The 20751-nt window shown below is 53.8% G+C and overlaps 1 protein-coding gene across 3 annotated transcripts; it reads left to right on the top strand.

Moving 5' to 3' along the window:
* Positions 1 to 113: 113 nt before the first annotated feature.
* ITGA2B (integrin subunit alpha 2b) lies at positions 114 to 19221 on the top strand (the record flags this gene model as incomplete). 3 transcript variants are annotated; one of them, XM_079797492.1, is made up of 30 exons in its annotated part: positions 114 to 4570; positions 6553 to 6674; positions 6764 to 6861; positions 6975 to 7140; positions 7597 to 7646; positions 7749 to 7794; positions 7891 to 8019; positions 8300 to 8347; positions 8475 to 8518; positions 8668 to 8721; positions 8827 to 8879; positions 9131 to 9342; positions 11774 to 11956; positions 12206 to 12251; positions 12328 to 12432; positions 12515 to 12570; positions 12663 to 12814; positions 12959 to 13084; positions 13438 to 13505; positions 13612 to 13759; positions 15213 to 15305; positions 15563 to 15642; positions 15944 to 16024; positions 16147 to 16243; positions 16339 to 16491; positions 16611 to 16736; positions 17209 to 17322; positions 17587 to 17688; positions 17885 to 18001; positions 18991 to 19221. In XM_079797492.1, the coding sequence occupies exons 1-30, from the start codon at positions 4260 to 4262 to the stop codon at positions 19048 to 19050; spliced, it is 3240 nt and encodes a 1079-aa protein (XP_079653618.1). In that variant the 5' UTR covers positions 114 to 4259. The 3 variants fall into 3 exon arrangements, with proteins under 3 accessions (XP_079653618.1, XP_079653617.1, XP_079653619.1); XM_079797491.1 differs by lacking the exon at positions 18991 to 19221 and having other exon boundaries at positions 17885 to 18115; XM_079797493.1 differs by lacking the exons at positions 114 to 4570; positions 6553 to 6674; positions 6764 to 6861; positions 18991 to 19221 and having other exon boundaries at positions 7104 to 7336; positions 17885 to 18115.
* Positions 19222 to 20751: the final 1530 nt, after the last annotated feature.

Here is a 20751-nt window from a genome sequence, read left to right on the forward strand (position 1 = left end):
TCAAGTTGGGAAGGGATGGAGTTAAGGGTTACAAATAACATCTTGTTTGAAGTGATCAAGGGACAGACTCTTGAGAACCAGTTTTTTATGATGATTGGAATTGTGCTTCTCAGAGCTCAGGCTGCCCGAGTAGAGAGAAGATGGCGATGTGGGAGGGCGTATAGTCAAGTTTCTCAGTCTTAGGTAGGTGCTTTGGATTGTGCACCTCTTTTCCACTCTTCCCCACAAGAATTTTCTATTTCTACCTTACCTCTACTTAGGTATGTAATCTGTGTGTAATACAATGTATGGCATGTAGGTGCTCACTAAGGAAGTGGGTTTGGAATTCCTGAGTTTGATTTTTAGGATTTTGGATAAACTTAAGGGCAATGGAATTACAAGAGTCATCTGCCTGGCCTTTGCCCTCCAGAACCAGTCTTGAATTATTCTCAACCCTTTAATACCAGTACAGTACTTGAGAGCTACCTGGTGAAAGGAAATAGGCCTTGTTACTGAGCTGATAAAAGCCTTTGCTGTATCTAAAAATCACAAAAGGGAAAGTTTAGCATCAAAGCTAACCATAGATTTGCAGGGATAAATTAGTTTCCTCTCTCTCAGTCATTTAAGAAGGAGGAGTACGATGTTTATTTCTTTCCTACTCTCATAACAGCTGTGTTCTCCCCTTGACTGAAGAGAAAGCTATTCAACATGAACCTTGGGTTGGATGCTCAGATCTGCCTATTTTCCTAAAATAGCAAAATTCCTGCCCAGAAAGAAAGGATGTTAAAAAATGAAAAGTAATGTTCTGAGCAGGCAAGGTGCCAGTGAAAGAAGCAGACTGGCCTGTAGACAGTGCTGTGTGCAGCTGCCTGCCTCAGCTACCTGGGCTTGCAACATGGACATGCCTCTTCTTTACCCTCAGTGACGAATCCAGGCCTGTCAGCCATTTCCATTCTTATTTACCAGAGACACCTTCACTTCCCCTTTATCAGTTCATATCTGAATGTTTGCTGCATTTCCTGGCTGACCTCCCTGACTCTTAGGATATAATTCCCTGTCCCACATAAGCTTACTGCCTTTTTGGAATCTGAGTGCAGGTCATTTTGTGTTCACTGCTTCGCAATACAATTATAGGTCCTGGGAGGACGGGGCTTGATTCTTATACTTCCTTTTTTTTTTTTTTTCTTTAGAGTGTTTTACAGAGTTGAACACATAGTGAACATTTTGATTATATGTCCAAGTAAGATACTACTAACTGAGGATTATGCATCAGGGTTTAGAAAGGAAACCAAAGATGATAAAATGTTTTTCTTTATGTCCACATCACCTAGCTCAGTGCCAGGCACGTAGTAGAAGTTCAATAATTGAGGACTAAAGGAAGTCTTAACGGAACTTTGAGTTCATTGAGGGATTCTGGCACGCTGGTGGCTGATGGGATGGAAAAGTGGGAGCAGTGTGTCAGCACCTCCTGCCTACTGTCAGAAAGGAGATTAACCCAGCTCTGACCCCAGAGGAACACCCGGAAGAACAGAATTCTTATTGAATACCACACTCCTCTCCCCTCCCAACTCTGATGCTCCACCTGTTTCCAATTTTAGTTACTGGTACCATTGTCCTACCAGCCAACAGGCACCAAAGCTTCGAGTTACTTGACACTTCCCCACCACATCCAGTTACTGATTGCGTAACCTCTGCTGTCTCGTTCCTGCCATCTGTACCTGGGTTTAAGCCTCATCCATCACCTTTAACCAAGAGGATTGCACTTGCTCTCCATCTGATCTTCCCAGTAAGTTCTGCCTTTTCCAGTTTCTATCCACAGTCAGTATAATCGTCCAAATCGGAGCACAATTAGTATATCTCTTACTGTCAGGCTTGAAAAGTCTTTATGATGCTCCATCTTCTCCAGATTAAAGTTCAAATTCCTTTATAAGGCATTCAAGGACCTCGAGTTATTGGACCCCAGCCTTCCATTCCACCCTAATGCCCACTCTGTCCTCATGCCCCAATCCACCCTATCCTAAGTCAACTACTTGCCCTTCCCTATAATTGGCCTTTATGTCCTGCCACTCTTAAAGAGAGTGCCTAAAACTCCATTCTCTGACAAGCGTGTAATGAATAAGAACATGATTTTAGCCCCAACCGGTTTGGCTCTGGATAAAGCGTCGGCCTGAGGACTGAGGGTCTCCAGTTCAATTCCGGTCAAGGACACATGCCTGGGTTGCGGGCTAGATCCCCAGTAGGGGGCGTGCAGTAGGCAGCTGGTCAGTGATTCTCATCTTAGATGTTTCTCCCTCTCCCTCTTTGGAATCAATAAAAATACTTTTTAAACATGATTTTAGCCCTGGCCTGTTTGGTTCAGTGGATAGAACATCAGCCTGCAGACTGAGGGTCCTGGGTTCAATTCCGGTCAAGGGCACATACCTCGGTTGCAGGCTCGATCCCTGGGGCACTTTTGGGAGGCAACCAATCGATGTGTCTCACATTAATATTTCTCTGTCTCGTTCCCTCCCTTCCAACTCTCTGAAAATCAATGGGAAAAATATCCTCGGTTGAGGATTAACCAAGAAATAAAATCCTTTAGAAGCAAACATGAATTTAAGCACAAACATGTTTGAATCCACACATTGGCCGTGTAAACTTGGGCAATTTGCCTAAAACTCTGTGCCACAGTTTTGGCATTTATGAAATGGGCATAATAGTACCTATTTCATAGGAGTTGTAAGAGGAGCATATGATATAAATGATTTCAGCTAGACATAATCTCCACCCTTTTCAAGGCATGCTTTACTCTTCCTCTGCTGCAGTTGTGTGTTCATGTCTTAAATCCCTCTTTAAAGGTCCTTGGTAAGGGACCTTTGTATCCCTTACTACTCAGTGCCTTGAACAGAATAAATACTTATTAAAAACTTTAGTGAAATGTGACTTAATTTGGGACTACACAGTATACACCAGTAATTACAGTATCGCTCAGTTGAGGATAGTGGGAAGGTGGTAGGTAAGTATAAAACTGAGTTAAGTATTCATTCTAATAGATGCATTACATGCCTACTGTGGTCCTGGGACTGAGAAATCAGCAGTGAAGAAGGCCTGGACTAAAGTTTAAAGAGCTTCTAGCCTAGTAAGGGGCAGGATTTTGAGCTGTGTGCTGAGGTGGTGAGTTAGGAGATTCCAAGATAAGATTGTTGCAATTGATCAGAAGATACAGAGCAAAAGGAGAATGGCCATGTTCCTGTGCCCTGGCAGATCTTGAATTTCCTTCCTGAGAACCTGTTTTTGGGAGGAGACATGTAAGTGTCAATAAGACTTGACACTCCTCTAGCTCACATCCACAGAAAATGACCTTGACTTTCTACTCAAAACTATTCCTTCTCTTTCCACGTTTGCATCTTCCATGCTCAGTGCACGCTTCCATTCAGTCTGTCTTTCAGCAATACCTATTACAAGTTGGGCTCTCGGCTAGGCCCCAGGCTGCAGTAAAGAACCTTGTTCTCCAGGGATTCATGGACACGACCCAGTGAACAGGCCATGATAAACTGTGTGTTAATTCCAGGGTGCCAGTCTGAAGAGTTGTAGGAGGCTTCCCATTGGCAATGACCCCACTAGAATCAGTTCTTGATGATTGGACAAGAGCTCTGTCACCAGAACGAGTGAAGGGGCCTGCTTTCAACTGGATAGCTGGTGAATAATCACAAAGCCTATGAGCCAGAATACCCTGATCTGACTCCACTTTATCCCCGTCTCCCTTACCCCTTCGACCAAGATCCATTCACCATCCCTTCCCCAGCCCTGGCTGCACTGCTTGACCACATTAAGACTTGGCCTGAGATGGAGGAAGAGTGAGGAAGCTGCTGCACCAATATGACTGAAGCTGCCCAAGGCCCTAAAAGGAAGTGGATAGGTGCCTTATCCAAGAGGATACAGCAGCCCAGGTCTTATCAGGAGCCAGCAGCTTCCTTACTCCTACCCCCACCGCTAACCAAGTCATTATGTGCCACAGTAGTGCAGGCAGCTGGGTGGGAGGAAGAGGGGCCATAGAACTGGGCTAGAGTGGAGGTGTACAGACCAGCTAGTTCATGGTTTTACTATCCCAAGCAGAAAGCCATGATGGCTTAGACTTGCATGGTGGTAGTAGAAATGGCATGAAGATTCCAGAGACATAGTTGAGAGGCAGAACCAACAAACTACGCTCAGGAAAAGGGAGGAGTCATGGCTTTCAGCCATCAGCATCCACCCCCAGGGTGGCCTCACCCCCTTCCCTTCCTGGCAATCCTAGAAACCAAATGGGTCCAGGGCCAACAGCCCTGTTCAGTAAGTTTGATAAGAAAAGACTTCCTGTGGTGGAAACTGAAAGGAAGAGGAAGGAGTTAGTCCATTCCTTCCAAGAAGGTTGTGGGAGAAGGAAGATGGCCAGAGCTTTGTGTCCACTTCGTACCCTCTGGCTTCTGGAGTGGGTGCAGATGCTCTTGGGACCCGGTGCTGCCCCTCCAGCCTGGGCCTTGAACCTGGACCCAGTGCGGCTCACCTTCTACACAGGCCCCAATGGCAGCCACTTTGGGTTTTCACTGGACTTCTACAAGGACAACCATGGGAGGTAAGCCCTGGGGGAAGTTCGGGTGTTGGGAGAGAGAAAGATTCTCCCACCATTACTGCTTCTGCGGACCTCAAGTTCCCCATTTGTGATAGAGGTTGGGCAAAGTGACTTCTAGGGTCTGTTTGGGCTGAGTTCTTGTTAGGAATACTGGGGAGGAACCTGCTCAGGTGAGGGTGTCAGAAGGGGGCACCAAAGAGGAGTTAGACACGGAAACTACAGCAAAAGCAAAGGCGAAACAAAAGTTGATACCTTATTTTTTCCTCCAAGGGTCAGTTGTAGGACCCACTCCACTGTCATCCCCTCAAAATACAGAGAGGAGTGCGCATGTCTTAAAATGACTTGCAGAACTGTAAAATGATCTACCCACCTTGCTTTTCTACTCTATTTCCCTCATCCCCATAAACATTATAGATCTTTGAAAAGAAGCAATAGAATATTGTGCTTGGGATTAATCAGGCTGTGAGATCAGATTGCCAAGATCAGAGTCCTGGTTCCTCCTCTTTATAATAACTACCCTGAGCTAGTTCCTTACTGTGGTGGACACTGTGCGACCCAGCTGTGGGGAGTGGCAATGGCAGACAGCATTCAAGTATCAGCCCCTTGGTGAATTTCCTCTGCTGAAGAGAGCTACCTCCCCCAAAGTCAAGTCCCCTTCCCAATGTGACCTGCAACTAATGACTGATCAATGAGGAATATGGAGGGAGGTGAGAGGTGAAAGAGAGGTGTAAGGGTCCAACCCTTTCACCTCAACTGGGAAGAGTTCTGAAGGGTCCTAATACCAGAACTCCCAGGGTATTTGTGTGGCCCAGGCTGTCATGGGGCTTGAATCTCAACCTAACTCCTTCCTCTAGCCACTTTTGCTTTCCCCTTCTATCCACAGATAGTGGTCTCATGGGCACTACTTAACAAACATCCCTCATTATTCAGCATATTTTTTGAGCAGTCATTATGAGTTATTTGGCTGGTACCATGCTGAAGCCCTCGTACATTTACTTCAATTACTTCTCCTAGCAGCATTGATTGGTTGGTATTGTCCCCAATTTTCATATGGCAGAGCTGTGGTTTGAACCTAGATCTACTAGGGTCCTCAGCAATATCAGCATCGTACCGCCGGCCCCCTTAGAGATGCCCACTAGCGCCGTAACCGGTTTGGCTCAGTGGATAGAGCGTCGGCCTGCAGACTCAAGGGTCCCAGGTTCGAGTCTGGTCAAGGGCATGTACCTTGGTTGCGGGCACATCCCCAGTAGGAGGTGTGCAGGAGGCGGCTGATCGATGTTTCTCTCTCATCGATGTTTCTGACTCTCTATCTCTTTCCCTTCCTCTCTGTAAAAAATCAATAAAATATATTTTAAGAGATGCCCACTAGCTTACCTTGACCTTCAATTCAGGTCAAGGGCAGGTACCTTGGGTTGCAGGCTCCATCCCAGGCCCTGGTGGAAGGTAACCAATCAGTTGAAGTGTCTCTCTCACATCAATGTTTCTCTGTGTGTGTCTCTCCCCCTCCCTTGCACGCTCTCTAAAAATCAATGGAAAAATATCCTCAGGTGAGGATTAACAAACAAACAAACAACAACAAACAAAACCCTAGCTCTCAAAAAGGCATCTGGTAACAGTTTAAGGTTCTAAGACTCATATAAACCCCTCTGGCTTTTTTTGGGGGGGGGGGGATTTGGAGGATACAGAGCTTAGGATATCTTTTTCAGCAAGGATATCAAACCCCTTGTATTCATACCAAATCAAACGGTTATAGTTCCAGCTTTCCCCTTAACTCTGGGTTTGGGAGGAGCGGGGGGGGGGGGGGGGGGCGGGGGGAGCATGTCATTTACCCTCTGGGAGTTGATTTCATGGGCCATAAAATGAAAAGATTGGCCTCTGGTCTGTGAAATTTCTTTAAGGAAATGTGATCCAGTGTCCCCCTTCAGGGCACTGGGACAAGGGGTACCCCGGAATGCGCTCCGTGCTCACGCAGCTTTCCTATACAGCGTGGCCATCGTGGTGGGCGCCCCGCGGATGCAGGGCCGCAGTCAAGAGGAGACGGGCGGCGTGTTCCTGTGCCCCTGGAGGGCCGAGGGCGGCCAGTGCTCTCCTCTGCCCTTCGACCTCAGTGAGTCCCCGGCAAGGAGGGGAAGGGAGGAGCTAGAGGGAGCGCGGGCAGCCGGGCTTCAACGCCCCATCCCTTCTTGTGCCCTCCAGACGATGAGACCCGAAAAGTAGGCTCCCAGACTTTCCAAACCTTCAAGGCCCGGCAAGGACTAGGGGCATCGGTGGTCAGCTGGAGCGACAACATTGTGGTGGGCCACGCGGGCCGGGACACCCGGAGTAGTCGGGGGCAGGGACATGTTGGGGGAGGGGAGTGGAAGCCTGCGTCCCGCCTCTGTCCCACTCTCCCGTGGCCCTGCCCCAGGCCTGCGCCCCCTGGCAGCACTGGAACGTCCTAGAAAAGACGGAGGAGGCTGAGAAGACGCCCGTGGGGGGCTGCTTCGTGGCTCAGCTCCAGAACGCCGGCCGCGCCGAGTTCTCGCCTTGTCGGGACAACACCATGAGCCGGGTTCACACGCAACAAAATTTTTGTGAGCTCCGCTCTCCATGTGGGCTCCGCCCAACTCCCGGGCACTTAGCCCAGCCCTTATTCCCGAACCTTCTCCCCGCACCCGCCGGCCTGGCCCGCCGCAATGCCCGGCTCCGAGCAACGCCTTCCACCCCCACCCGCTACCTGCAGGTTCAAGGCCACGCCCCCTATCACCCCGTGGCCCCGCCCTGCCCCAGGTTCAGTGCTCGCTTTTACTTTTTGGTTTTTTATTGATTTTAAAGACAGGGAGACAATCATGGTGTGCTGTTCCACTTAGTTATGCACTCATTGGTTCATTCTTGTGTGTGCCCTGACGGGGCTCCAACCGGAAATCTTGGCGAATGGGGAGGATGCTCTAACCCACTGAGCTACCCGCCCCGGCCGGCCCGCCCCCCCCCCCACCGCCCCTGGCCGGCCCGCCCCGGCCCTGGGCTGACCCCCCTCCTTGCCCCTCCAGGGGAAGACAAGCGCTACTGCGAAGCGGGCTTCAGCGCCGCTGTCACTCAGGCAAGGAGCGAGCCTGTGGTGAGGGTGGTGAGGGTGGTGAGGGGCGGCGCCCAAACAGGGCCCCTCTCACCTCCACACTCACCTCCACCGCTTCCTTTCCAGGCTGGAGAGCTGGTGCTTGGGGCCCCCGGCGGCTTTTATTTCTTAGGTACGTGCCCCCCCTCCTCTCTCTCTCTCTCTCTCTCTCTCTCCCTCGGCCTGGGGAGACCCCAGAAGTTCACATCCCCTGCCTCTCGCACCCCAGGTCTCCTGGCGCGGGTTCCAATAGCAGATATCTTCAGGAGTTACCGCCCGGGCACCCTCTTGTGGCACGTGAGCACCCAAAGGCTCACCTTCGACTCCAGCAATCCAGAGTACTTCGACGGCTACCGGGGTAACCCTGCACCCCCCCTTCGAGGCTTCCCACCGCCCATCCCCGCCCCCGCGGGAGCGCGCCCCCTTGCCGGCCCCGCGCCCAAGGCGGCCCCCCGCCCCCGCAGACCGCCCGACTCCCACACGCTCCCCGGCCTCCCCCAGGTCTTGGCCTCTCATGGCCTCCGTGTCGCCGTGTGCACAAAGCGGGCTTTACCCCGCGATGTCTGAGCCTCCTCCGTCCTCCTCCTCCGCCCCCCGCTCTGCCCTCGCAGAAAAGCTAATTCGCTTTGTGTCTTCAGGGTATTCGGTGGCCGTCGGCGAGTTCGACGGGGATCTCAACACCACAGGCAAGAAACCCCTAAATGGGGCAGGGGTTGGGGAGCCCAGCCCGCACCGAGATCCCCCCGGGGGCGATGTGGGGGGCGGGAGGCAGGGAGGGTCCAACACCTCACTGGCCGGGCCGGCTCTCCCCAGAGTACGTCTTCGGCGCCCCCACCTGGAGCTCGACCCTGGGAGCCGTGAGTGCCCCCTGCCCCGCCACTCGGCCTCCCGAAGCCCCTGACCCTGCTCCCAAATCTGACCCCCACCCCCCCAACCTCTGCCCTTTCACCCGGAGCGGGAGGCTGCCTTGGGGAGGACGGCGCCCTCACGTGCGTGGTCTGCGCAGGTGGAGATTCTGCGCGGGAACTACCGGACGCTGCACCGGGTGCATGGAGAGCAGGTGAGGGCCGCTTCCGGGTGGGGTGCCCGAAGCAGGGGCGTGGGACCCTAGGCTATTCCGCGGGGTGTGGGGGCGGGAATTAAGGTGCGCCTTGTTTTCCTGCAGGTGGCTTCGTATTTCGGGCACTCGGTGGCCGTCACTGACGTCAACGGGGACGGGTGAGGAGGGGCACCCCAACCCTACCCAGTTGAGTCCCCAGTTACCAGAGTCGTGAACCGCCCTAGGTCTCCTCCTCTACTAGCCCTCACTCCTGGGAGGGCGCGGGTGGGCGACAGGTGGCTCTGGCCCTGAGCATCCCCTAGCCACCCCCAGCCCCACCCCCACCCCACCCCACCCTCACCCCCACCCCACCCCCACCCCCACCCCATCCCCACCCCCACCCCCACGTAACCGCGCGCCTGTCCCGCAGGAGGCACGACCTGCTGGTGGGCGCGCCACTGTACATGGACAGCCGCGCGGACCGCAAGCTGGCCGAGGTGGGGCGTGTGTACTTGTTCCTGCAGCCTCGGGGCTCCCACGCGCTGGGCACCCCCAGCCTCCTTCTGACTGGCACCCAGCTCTATGGGCGATTTGGCTCAGCCATCGCGCCTCTGGGCGACCTCAACCGGGATGGCTACAATGGTAAGAGAGGAGAGCGGCCCCACTGCTGCCCGGGGGTTAACAGCCTCAGTCAAGTCCATGGGTTGGACCTGACGGCCGCAGGAGCCAGGGAGAGCTTAAAGCAAACCAATTCGGGTTTGTTCGCATTAGTCCAGGCACAGGAGTTGGGGGGGTTGGCGGGCGCGGGGATCCTTCACTGCCTGGAACTCAGGTCAGGCAGCAAATCTGGGGAGGTGATATGGGAGGGTGTCAGCAGCTCATCTCTGGACCTGTTTGATCCTGAAGGACTTGCCCACATTAGGCAGACATATCCGAGAACAGGTAGGTGAGTGTAGCTTCCCCACTTCCACCAGAGAGGTCTGAGTGGGAAATTGGGGCGCCGGGCAGGGGCGGGGCAGGGGGGGGTCCTGGGAGCCTGTGAAGTGAGGAGAGGCCCAGGACAGAGCCCTGGGAAGCAAGAGCATGTAGGGGACTCCCAGAGGAAGTGAGTCTGGAAAGGAGACAGAGGACTGTCCAGAGGGGAAGGAGAGAACATGAGAGCTGATGGCCCAAAACGCAAAGGAAGAGCGTCCTCTAAGCAGAAGGAAGGAGGTCAAAGGCTCCGGATGTTTCTGAAAGGTGCAATTAGATGGGGCTGGAGAAGTATCCATGGTCTTTAACAAGAAGGTCATTGACGACAGCGACAAGAACTGATTCAGGGCTGGGTAGGGACAGAAACCAAATGCCATGGGGCAACATATGAATGGAAATGAAGAATTGGAGGCAGCCAGTGCAAACAGCTCTTTCAACCAGTTTGTGAAAGAGAAAAAAACAACAACGATTACTGAAAGGAGAGGAGGGTCAAGGGAAGACTATTTTAATTTCAAAGAATATGGAGTACGTTGAATGTAAAGGAAAATGATCTGTGGGGAAATGGAGGGATGGAAGAGTGAGCTGGAGGAGGGTCCCTTTAACGCCTGGGGGCTGCGGGGTGGGATGCTAAGCCCAGCAGCAGGGTAAAGGAGGGACAGCTATTCCAAGGTCAGATGGGGGGGGGGGGAGTGCGTGTGGAATTATAGCACAACAGTTGGGCTGCTTCTCTTTACGAAGGAAGTAGGGGGCTGGGAGCTTGACAGAATAGAGCATGTTTGAAGTAGGTGCTGAGCAAACTGGGAGAAAAAGCTGAGCAGACCTCCACCCCACCTTGCCTGACTGCTGGGCAGTCCCTAGTGAAGACTGGAGATCAGGAATTCAATTCCTTGTGCCCTGCTCTGGTGGGGGTCTGGCCAGGCTTGCCCGAAACTGGCAATGGGGCAAGATGGCTGAGGATATGGTCAGGAAATAAGTGAAGAGATGAGGAAGCCAAAGATCCGGAGAGCGTGGAGGCCCAGGGCCTGGGGACTCAACTGTGGTCAGAGTGGTTGATTTAGGTAAAGTCTGGGTAACTTAATCAGAAAAATCAATAAAGATTTTTAAAAATATATTTTATTTATTTTTAACAGTGAGGAAGGGAGAGGGAGAGAGAGTTAAAAACATCGATGAGAGAGTAACATCAATCAGCTGCCTCCTGCACACCTCCTACTGGGGATGTGCCCGCAACCAAGGTATATGCCCTTGACCGGAATCGAACCTGGGACCTTTCAGTCCACAGGCCGAGGCTCTATCCACTGAGCCAAACCGGTTAGGCAATAAAGATTTTTAAAAGAAAAAAAAAAAACTGCACAGAAGACAAAGCAAAGACAGTTACAACATATGGATCAAAGATCTTGAGTCCTATCACATGCAAAAAACACAAATTAATAAGATTATGCTGAATAACAAATAAATTTTCAAGAGTGGTCTTAAAAGTTATTAGTGATGCCCTGGTCAGTGGGCTCAGTTGGTTGGAGCATCATCTGGTGGTTGAGCAATGAAGGTTGTGGGTTCAATTCCAATCAGAGCACACACCTAGGTTTTGAGTTTGATCCCCAGTCAGGCTGAATATGGGAGGCAACCCATGGATGTTTCTCTTTCACATAAATGTTTCGAGTGCACTCTGCCCCCCTCCCCGCCTTCTTGCATCTCTAAAATCAATAAAAAAAGATTTTTTAAAATATGTTTTATTGATTTTTTAAAATATATATATTTTATTGATTTTTTACAGAGAGGAAGTGAGAGGGAGAGAGAGTTAGAAACATCGATGAGAGAGAAACATCGATCAGCTGCCTCCTGCACACCTCCCACTGGGGATGTGCCCACAACCAAGGTACATGCTCTTGACCGGAATCGAACCTGGGACTCTTGAGTCCACAGGCCGACGCTCTACCCACTGAGCCAAACCGGTTAGGGCAACACCTGCCTTCTTGACCCAGATCTTTGTATCTCTCTCCTGGTCCCCTGGGGTCTGCCCAGAGTAAGAGCTCCTGAAAGTTTATGGGGCCACCTGGAGAGATTGGAAAGCAAACAGCCACTCTCTTTCTGTTGTTCCTTCCAGATGTTGCCGTGGCCGCCCCCTACGGGGGTCCCAGTGGTCGGGGCCAAGTGCAGGTGTTCCTGGGTCAGAGTGAGGGGCTTAGCTCACGCCCCTCCCAGGTCCTGGACAGCCCCTTCTCCGCGGGCTCTGGCTTCGGCTTCTCCCTGCGAGGTGCCACAGACATCGATGACAATGGATACCCAGGTGCCCGGGACTGCCTCCAGCTAAACAAAAAGGGCCCTTGAGCATTCGCTGGAGATGCTAGGAGACACAGCCAGGGGCCTGTGCCTGACCCGGTGCCCCACTCAGAGCTCCGGCCCGTCTGTGGGGCTGAGATGCCAGGCAGGGCCAGGTCAAACCTCCAATGGGGGAAGTGGTTTGGGCACCTCTGGGAAGATGGGGACTTCACACCCTCTCCAATGACCAATTCTGACCTCCTTCCAACATCTACAGACCTATTGGTGGGAGCATACGGGGCTGACAAGGTGGCTGTGTACAGGTGAGCACTGACTCCAGGGCGGGGTAGGGAGGAAGTCAGGAAGGGCCACAATCGCAAGCCTACCCCATCCCACCAGAGCTCAGCCGGTGGTGATGGCCAGCGTCCAGCTGCTGGTACAAGGTTCGCTGAACCCTGCTGTGAAGGACTGTGTCCTGCCCAAGACCACGACACCCGTGAGCTGGTGAGGAGACGGAGGGCATGGGCCAGGCAGGACCTGGGACCTCAGGGGCCCTAACCCCTGAGCCCCACTCACGTCTTTGCAGCTTCAACATCCAGGTGTGTGTAGGAGCCACTGGACACAACATTCCTCAGAAGCTGCGTGAGTGGCAGAGTGGGCACAGGAGGGAGGCGGCCTGGGCTCCCCTGGAGGCTGGCCAGGGAGACCTTGACCCTCCCTGCTGGCCCTGTCAGGCCTAAATGCCGAGCTGCAGCTGGACCGGCAGAAGCCCCGCCAGGGCCGGAGGGTGCTACTGCTGAACTCTCAACAGGCGGGCACCACCCTGCACCTAGACCTGGGGGGGAGGCACAGCCCCATCTGCCACACCACCACAGCCTTCCTCCGGGTACGCCGGGCTGGGGATGGGCCGGGCTGGGTGTGCAAGCTTGTTCATCCAGCCCTGGGGTATGGGCTGGGCGCTGTGGGTCCGGGGGTGGTCAGTGGTAGGGAACACAGTAGCAAGGTGGCCTGATTCTTGTCCCCTCCCTAGGACGAGGCCGACTTCCGGGACAAGCTGAGCCCCATTGTGCTCAGCGTCAATGTATCCCTGCAGCCCGAGAAGGATGGACTAGCGCCTGCTCTTGTGCTGCATGGAGACACCCATGTCCAGGAGCAGGTGAGGGGGGCAGGGACAGGCCAGGGAGGTGAAGGGCCCCTGCCGGACAGTCAGGGTTAGGGTTAGTGTCCAAGTTGTAATATGAACCCCAAAACCTTGATGTCACCTCTAATCTCTAATGTCGCTCTAAACCCTAATGAAAACCCCAAAACTTCAATGTCCCCCTAAACCCCAAGGGTTGATGTCACCTCAAAACTCTTGATATAAACCCTGGTGTCACCAGCTAAACCATGACATTGTCCCAAACCCCAAAGCCCTGATGTCATCTCCACACTCCTTCATTCTCAGATCCTCTAATCCCCTAACTTCACCTGCCCCCAACTTACCCACATACCCGGATGTGCCCCCTGTAGACCCGCATCATCCTGGACTGTGGGGAAGATGACCTGTGTGTGCCCCAGCTTCAGCTCGCCGCCAGCGTGTGAGGAGACCTCCCCCTGTACCCCCCCTGGCCCGCTCGCCGATGACACCTCCTCCCAGACCCTGGGCCTGGACACAGCCTCTTACTCCTTCCCCCCCCCCCCCAGGAAGGGCGCCCCGCTCCTAATTGGAGCCGATAATGTGTTGGAGCTAAAGATGGATGCGGCCAACGAGGGGGAAGGGGCCTATGAGGCTGAGCTGGCCGTGCACCTGCCCCAAGGCGCCCACTACATGCGGGCCGTCAGCAACGTCCAGGTGAGCCCCCCACCCCCGCCCGGGAGATTACTGGGACCTGGGAGGTATAGGCCTTCCCCACCCTGAGAGCCCCCACTTCTCATGCTTTGCTCTAAGAGCTGTGATCTTTTAATTTTATTTTTTTACTTGGAAGAGGAATACTTGCCAATGGTCCAAAATTCAAGAACTTTATTATAAAACCCAAGTCAAAATGGCTCAGGAAGCCCTGGCCAGTGTGGCTCAGTTGGTTGGAGCGTCGCCCTGTACACCAAAAGGTTGTGGGCTCGATTCCCCGTCAGGGCACATACCTAGGTCGCAGGTTTGATCCCCAGTCGGGGCATGTACAGAAGGCAACCAATCGATGTTTCTCTCTCTCTCTCTCTCTCTCTCTCTCTCTCTCTCTCTCTCTCTCTCTCTCTGTCTCTCTCTCTCTCTTCCCCTGTCTCTAAAATCAATTATGTATGTCCTCCAGTGAGGAGTAAGAAACAAAAACAGGCTCAGGAACTAAATGTTAACAGGAACCTCTGTTAACATTTGGTCAATTTTCTTCTAGTCTTTTTTTCTCAACATTGACAGACATACATTTATTTGTTTGTTTTAGAGAGGGAGAGAGACACATCAATTTGTTGTTCCACTTTTTTATGCATTCATTGGTAGATTCTTTAAAAAAAACAAACAAGAAATATCTTTATTATTATTATTTTAATAATAATAAGAGGAAGAGAGAGATAGAAACATCAATGATGAGAAATCATTGATTGGCTGCCTCCTGCACGCCCCCTACTGGGGATCGAGCCTACAACCTGGCCATGTGCCTTTGACCTGAAGTAAACCCGGGACCCTTTAGTCTGCAGGCTGACGCTCCGTCCACTGAGCAAAACCGGCTAGGGCCATTGGTTGATTCTTGTATGTGCCCTGACCAGGGATCAAACCCGAAACCTTGGTGTTTCATGAGGACGCTCTAACCAACTGAGCTACCTGGCCAGGGCCACTTATTTCTTTTATTTTGTTGAGGTCGTTTATAACAATGGCATCACAGTCTATGTAACGTTTTGTGCTTTTTACTACCAAAAAAATCATAAAAAATGATAACGTGCCGAAACCGGTTTGGCTCAGTGGATAGAGCGTCGGTCCCAGGTTCGATTCCAGTCAAGGGCATGTGCATTGGTTGCGGGCACATCCCCAGTGGGGGGCGTGCAGGAGGCAGCTGGTCGATGTTTCTCTCTCGTCGATGTTTCTGGCTCTCTATCCCTCTCCCTTCCTCTCTGTAAAAAATCAATAAAATATATATTTTTAAAAAATGATAACGTGCTAGAGTGATACATAAAGTAGAATGTAACAGTCCCTCGTGTCCCCACCCCTAGAAGCCCTCCTCCCACCCTGGCACAGAAGTCTTTCCCAGACTTTCCAAGGCGTTTCAGGATGTATGGGCTGCTCTGTAACCATCCTCTTTCTTGAAACTACCTACTGACAGGGCTTTGAGAGGCTGGTCTGTAACCAGAAGAAGGAGAACGAGACCAAGGTGGTGCTGTGTGAGCTGGGCAACCCCATGAAGAGGAATGTCCGGGTGAGGCCGCTGAGTCTTGGGCGCTGGGTCTCCTCCTCCAGGGCCTCCAAGACAGCTGGGTCTTAGTGGCTGGGTTTGGGGTCAGCCCTGGGCCGGGATCCTGGTCCTCGCACTCCCTGGCCGTGCGATCCTGGATGAGTGGGCTTCTGAGTAAAACGGAGATAATAACGGTGACCTTGGAGGATGAGGACTGGAGGCCACACTCCGTGTTCAGAGTGGGCATTTGTGCAGTGACTTTGGCCCTCCCGGTCTCTCAGATAGGAATCACCATGTTGGTGAGTGTGGAGAACCTGGAAGAGGCTGGGGAGCATGTGTCCTTCTGGCTGCAGATCAGGAGGTACTGGACTGGGGAGCGCCTGATGCGGAGACACGCAGGTGACCTCCGTGCAGAAGGGTCTTCTGGGTTGCCGGCTCTTCAGACTTTCCTCTTCCCTTTCTTCCTCCGAGACTTGTTTCTGAGTCTTGGAGCCCAAAAATAAGTTCTTTCCCAGGTCAAACCTTTGTGTGGCAAAAAAAAAAAAAAGAAAAGGAGTTAGGTCTTCCTGAGCCCTCTGAAATTTGGGCCCCGCCCCCAGAGAGTTCTGATGTTCCCTGGGCTGGTGTCCCTGACCTGCTTCTCCTCGTCCCCTCCCCTCCAGCAAGAACAGCCAGAATCCAAACAGTGAGATTGTGCCGCTGGATGTGCCAGTCCGTGCGGAGGCCCATGTGGAGCTTCGAGGGTGAGAGGCCTGGGAAGGATAAGGGGGATGGCAGGCAGAGTCCCAAGGTTCGAGGGGTCCTGGGGGGACTCCCACAGCAAGTCAGGGGATCAAGCTTACGTTGGGAGCTTGGGCCCCTGCAGGAGCTCCTTTCCAGCCTTCCTGGTGGTGGCGGCAGAAGAAGGCAACAGGGAGAACATCTCAGACAGCTTGGGCCCCAAAGTGGAGCACACCTATGAGGTAGGGAGGAGCCCTGGGCCCCAGGCTGGGGTGGGAGGGTCCCCGGAACTACAGTCCAGGCGCTGAGCCACCTACTATTCTCCCGCCCTCACCAGCTCCACAACAATGGCCCTAGTACTGTCAGCGGCCTCCACCTCAGCATCCACCTCCCTGGCCAGTCCCAGTCCTCTGACCTGCTCTACATCCTGGATATACAGCTTCAGGGGGGGCTTCAGTGCTCCCCACAGCCCTCTCCCAACCCCCTCAAGGTGAGCGCCTGGGTGGAAGAAGGAGCCGTGGGGGAGTCCCAGCCCATCAACCAGGGTTCCTCCGGGAGCCCGGGGAGACGGGCAGAGTGTGGGACCTGACAGCTTCTTTGCCTCCCCAGCTGGACTCAGGGGTGCCCACCCCAGTTCCTTCCCCCATTTACCGGGGCCACCACAAGCGGGAGCGCAGGCAGGCCTTCCTGTCAGGATCCAAGCAGCCATCGAGGCTTCAGGATCCAGTTCTTGTGGTGAGCAGGCTCTGCGGTCTCCAAATGGGGTCTCTTCCCCCTGGACCCCAGGGGGCGGGGAGGGGCGGGGATGGGAGGCAGAGTTGGCCGCTACTGTCCGTTTGTGCTGGTCTCTGTCTGGGGCGGGGCGGGGTGGGGGGCACTAGCATTTTTTTTAAGATTCCCAGTACATTCAAACGAATGAGTACCTGCCAAAGCAGGGGTCAAAAGTCCTGGGTATTGAACACTGTCTGATGGCCCACCTCTTCCCGCCCTCTCCCTGGATCTCGGGGGCTGTGGGAACAACTCCATCTAGACATAACCTCTGACGTTTGGATCTGAGGCCCTTCCTGAGGGGAGGCCCCAGCCCCCTGACCGCCCCTCCCACACACGCCACACACTGCGCTTCCCCCACCCTCTCTGTGTTGGGTCCTTGGGATGAGGGGTGCCAGGTCAGGAGGGCTGGGGACTAATGACTCACCCATCCCCGCAGAGCTGCGACTCGGCGCCCTGCACTGTGGTGCAGTGTGAGCTGCAGGAGATGGAGCGCGGGCAGCGGGCCATGGTCACGGTGCACGCCTTCCTGTGGCTGCCCAGCCTCCGCCAGGTGGGCACGACGCTGGGGGCGGGGCCTTCTGGGGGCGGGGCCTTTTGGGGGCGGGGACTGAGTGAGCTTTGGGGAGAGGCGGGGCTTTGGGGAGCGGGAAGAGAGTAAAGACCAGGTTTACTTTGTTTTCTTTTTTAAAAAAATTGTTCATTTGAGGGGGGGGCGGTTTACTTTGAAAGGGATGAGATTAGGGCAGGGGCAGGCTCCCGGGGGGGACTCCAGCAACCAATAGGCCTGTGTGAATGGCTTCCCCACCCCATCCAGAGGCCACTGGATCAATTTGTGCTGCAGTCTCACGCTTGGTTCAATGTCTCCTCCCTTCCCTACACCGTGCCCGCCCTCGGCCTGCCCAGCGGAGAAGCTCTGGTGAGTATGGAAGAATGTTGTCAGGAGGGGAGTCCTGCAGGACCCACGGGTCATCCGCTGTGTCCTGTCCGGCAGGATGAGGGCGGGGCCTCCCTGGGTCTGAAGGGTCAGACTGGCAGATGGCTGGGCTAGGTGGTCTGAGTTTTGGGGAGAGCCAGGTGTCCAGGTGACAGGACACACGCCGGTTTGTCCTCAGGTCCAGACGCAGCTGCTCCGGGCCTTGGAGGAGCGGGCCATCCCCCTCTGGTGGGTGCTGGTAGGCGTGCTGAGTGGCCTGCTGTTGCTCACACTCCTGGTCCTGGCCATGTGGAAGGTGAGCATGAAGGGAGGGGAGGGTCCCCAGTGGGCACAGACTTGGCCCTGCCCACCCTCACAGGGAGGCAGAGAGAGGCAGTGGTCCAAGTGGGTGACCCCAGAGCCCAACTGATGCACATCTCCATTATTATTTTTAAATATATTTTTATTGATTTCAGAGAGGAAGGGAGAGGGGAGAGAGAGATAGAAACATCAATGAGAGAGAATCATTGATCAGCTGCCTCCTGCACGCCCCCTACTGGGGATCGAGCCCACAACCCAGGCATGTGTCCTTGACAGGAGTCAAATCCAGGACCCTTCAGTCCACAGGCCGACGCTCTATCCACTGAGCCAAACTGGCTAGGGCTGCATCTCCGTTATTAGACTGTCATTCTCCAGAGGACCTCTTCTCGGGAGGGACAGACTCCTGGAGGAGGTGGCACCTGGGGTTCTAAGTCCTTTGGACCCATCACCCCTGCGAGGAAGTCACGGGGAATGAGTCCTGCCTCCAGGAACTCCCTGGCTGCTGTACAGGACAGGGCTCGCCTCCTCCCTGCCTTTTGTCAGGTCTGATCCAGACCCTGCTCCCTGCTCCCTGCTCCTTATGAGGCCCTGGCGGGTCCCTCTCTCCTCTGTGCCTGGAGAACAAGTGGGCTGGTCTCAAGCGCACTCAGGTGCCAAGCCCTGGGACACATGGTGCTTTTAGGGAAAACCACACTTTAGACTTATAATAAATTAAATATATATCTTCATGCACCTGAGTCATATAGAGACACAATCATCACTATTTAAGAAAAATTCAGGGGAGAAAAAGCAAAACCCATTTTTAAATTGTTACATCCATTATCCCTAAATGGGGAAAGGCCTTCCTTTGTGCCAACAGTGGGGTCCATATTTGTGCTGGTCCAGGAGCGGACCTCAGGGCTGGCTGGTTGTTAGTGCTTCTTCCAGTGCTGCTCGGGGCCTAAGGATCATCTCGATCACCTGGCCCTGGCCCTGTGCCCCCAGGTCGGCTTCTTCAAGCGGAACCGGCCCCCCCTGGAGGAAGACGATGAAGAGGAGGAGTGAGGTGCAGCCCGGGCTCTGCCCTGCAGGAAGGCGGATGTGACACCTGCTCTGCCCCTTCTTCTCCGAGTGCCCCCAGCTCTGCTCACCCACGGCTTGGAGCTGGGCCATGGAGGCTCCTGATGTCTTCCCCCTCCCATCAGAGCTGGGCCACCTCCTTTCTTGCTGCCAGATAAAGAGCTGAGCCCCCGCCCCAGTGTGCTGCTTCCTCTCGGGATTAGGGGGGGAGAGGGAGGTGATATTTGGAGTGGGGATCTGGGGCTGCTAGAAATGTGAGCAGACAGCATCTGTTAGGACAAAGGTTGCAAATTACTGTCTTTGAGGAGTGTCAGGGGGTGGAAAGTGGGGGTGAGACTGAAGGGGTTGGAGGTGTTTGAGGAGTGTCAGGGGGTGGAAAGTGGGGGTGAGACTGAAGGGGTTGGAGGTGTTTGAGGAGTGTCAGGGGGTGGAAAGTGGGGGTGAGACTGAAGGGGTTGGAGGTGTTTGAGGAGTGTCAGGGGGTGGAAAGTGGGGGTGAGACTGAAGGAGTTGGAGGTGTTTGAGGAGTGTCAGGGGGTGGAAAGTGGGGGTGGAACAAGGGAGAAAGGGTGGCAGCGCCTCCAGGTAAGACTGGAGGGGATGGAGGTGTGGGAGGATGGCTGGGAGGATGGCATAGTCGGCAGGCAGGACCCCTGGTGGGCAGCTTTAAACATTTTTTTAATGATTTTGAAGAGATAAACATCAAGAAAGGAACATGTTCTCCCCCACTCCCATTTTTTAAAGAAGCCTTTAGAGCTGTGTTCAGAGGGAGAAGGGGCAGAGAGGGAGGCTAAGCCCTCACCCGGAGAAAGGCAGTGTCGGGGGTGTGACTATTCCTTCTTCCCCACCAAGGAGAAGGGTCTTAAGTTAGGAACTAGGGCACCAGGCAGGAAGACCCCAAGAGGGCTAGGAGTGGAAGACCCTGAGGTTGGAGTCAGGAAATAGTGTGTGTGTGGGGTCCACCTGGAGTCCTGAGAGACTTGTGGATTCATGTGTTCAATAAATATTTATTGAGCACCTACTCTGTGCCTGGCACCATTCCAGTGCTGGGGTGGAACAGGGAACAATAAAAAAAAAAAAAAAAAAAGTCCCTGCCCTCATGGAACTTACATCCAATCAGGGGCAAAGAGAAAGAAATCCTATATAATAAAAGCCTAATATGCAAATTGTCCCCGTGACCAGGAGTTCCACCAGGGGGCAGGGCTGGCTGGCCAACCGCCTGTGGCCCCTCCCCCTGGGCCCACAGCCGGCAGCTGCTAGAGACCCTACCTGTGCACGAATTTCATGCACTGGGCCTCTAGTAAGTAAGTAAATAAATAAGTAAATGTATGGTCAGTGGTGGTTAGTGATAGGAAAAAAATAAAGATAGGGAGCTAGTGATAGGATTATGTGGGTGCTGGGAGCAGACTGACTTTATAGGCAGTGTCAGGAAAGGCCCCTCTCATGAGGTGAGCAGAGACATGAATGAAGGAGCCAAGCGGCTGCAGGGAAATAAAGTGCTCTGGACAGAAAGAGCAGCCAGTGAAAAGGCCCTGAAGTGGGGGCAGGCTTGATGTGTTCAAGTAAAAGCAAGGAGACCCCTGGGCTGGAGGCAGGTGAGGAACCCCGGAGAGGAGGTCAGTGGCGGGGGCAGGCAGGAAGCACCTGTGACCCTGGAGGGAACTTTGGACTTGATGCTAAGTGTTG

This window comes from Cnephaeus nilssonii (genome assembly GCF_951640355.1).
Source record: "Cnephaeus nilssonii genome assembly, chromosome: 19".
NCBI classification, from domain to species: domain Eukaryota; kingdom Metazoa; phylum Chordata; class Mammalia; order Chiroptera; family Vespertilionidae; genus Cnephaeus; species Cnephaeus nilssonii.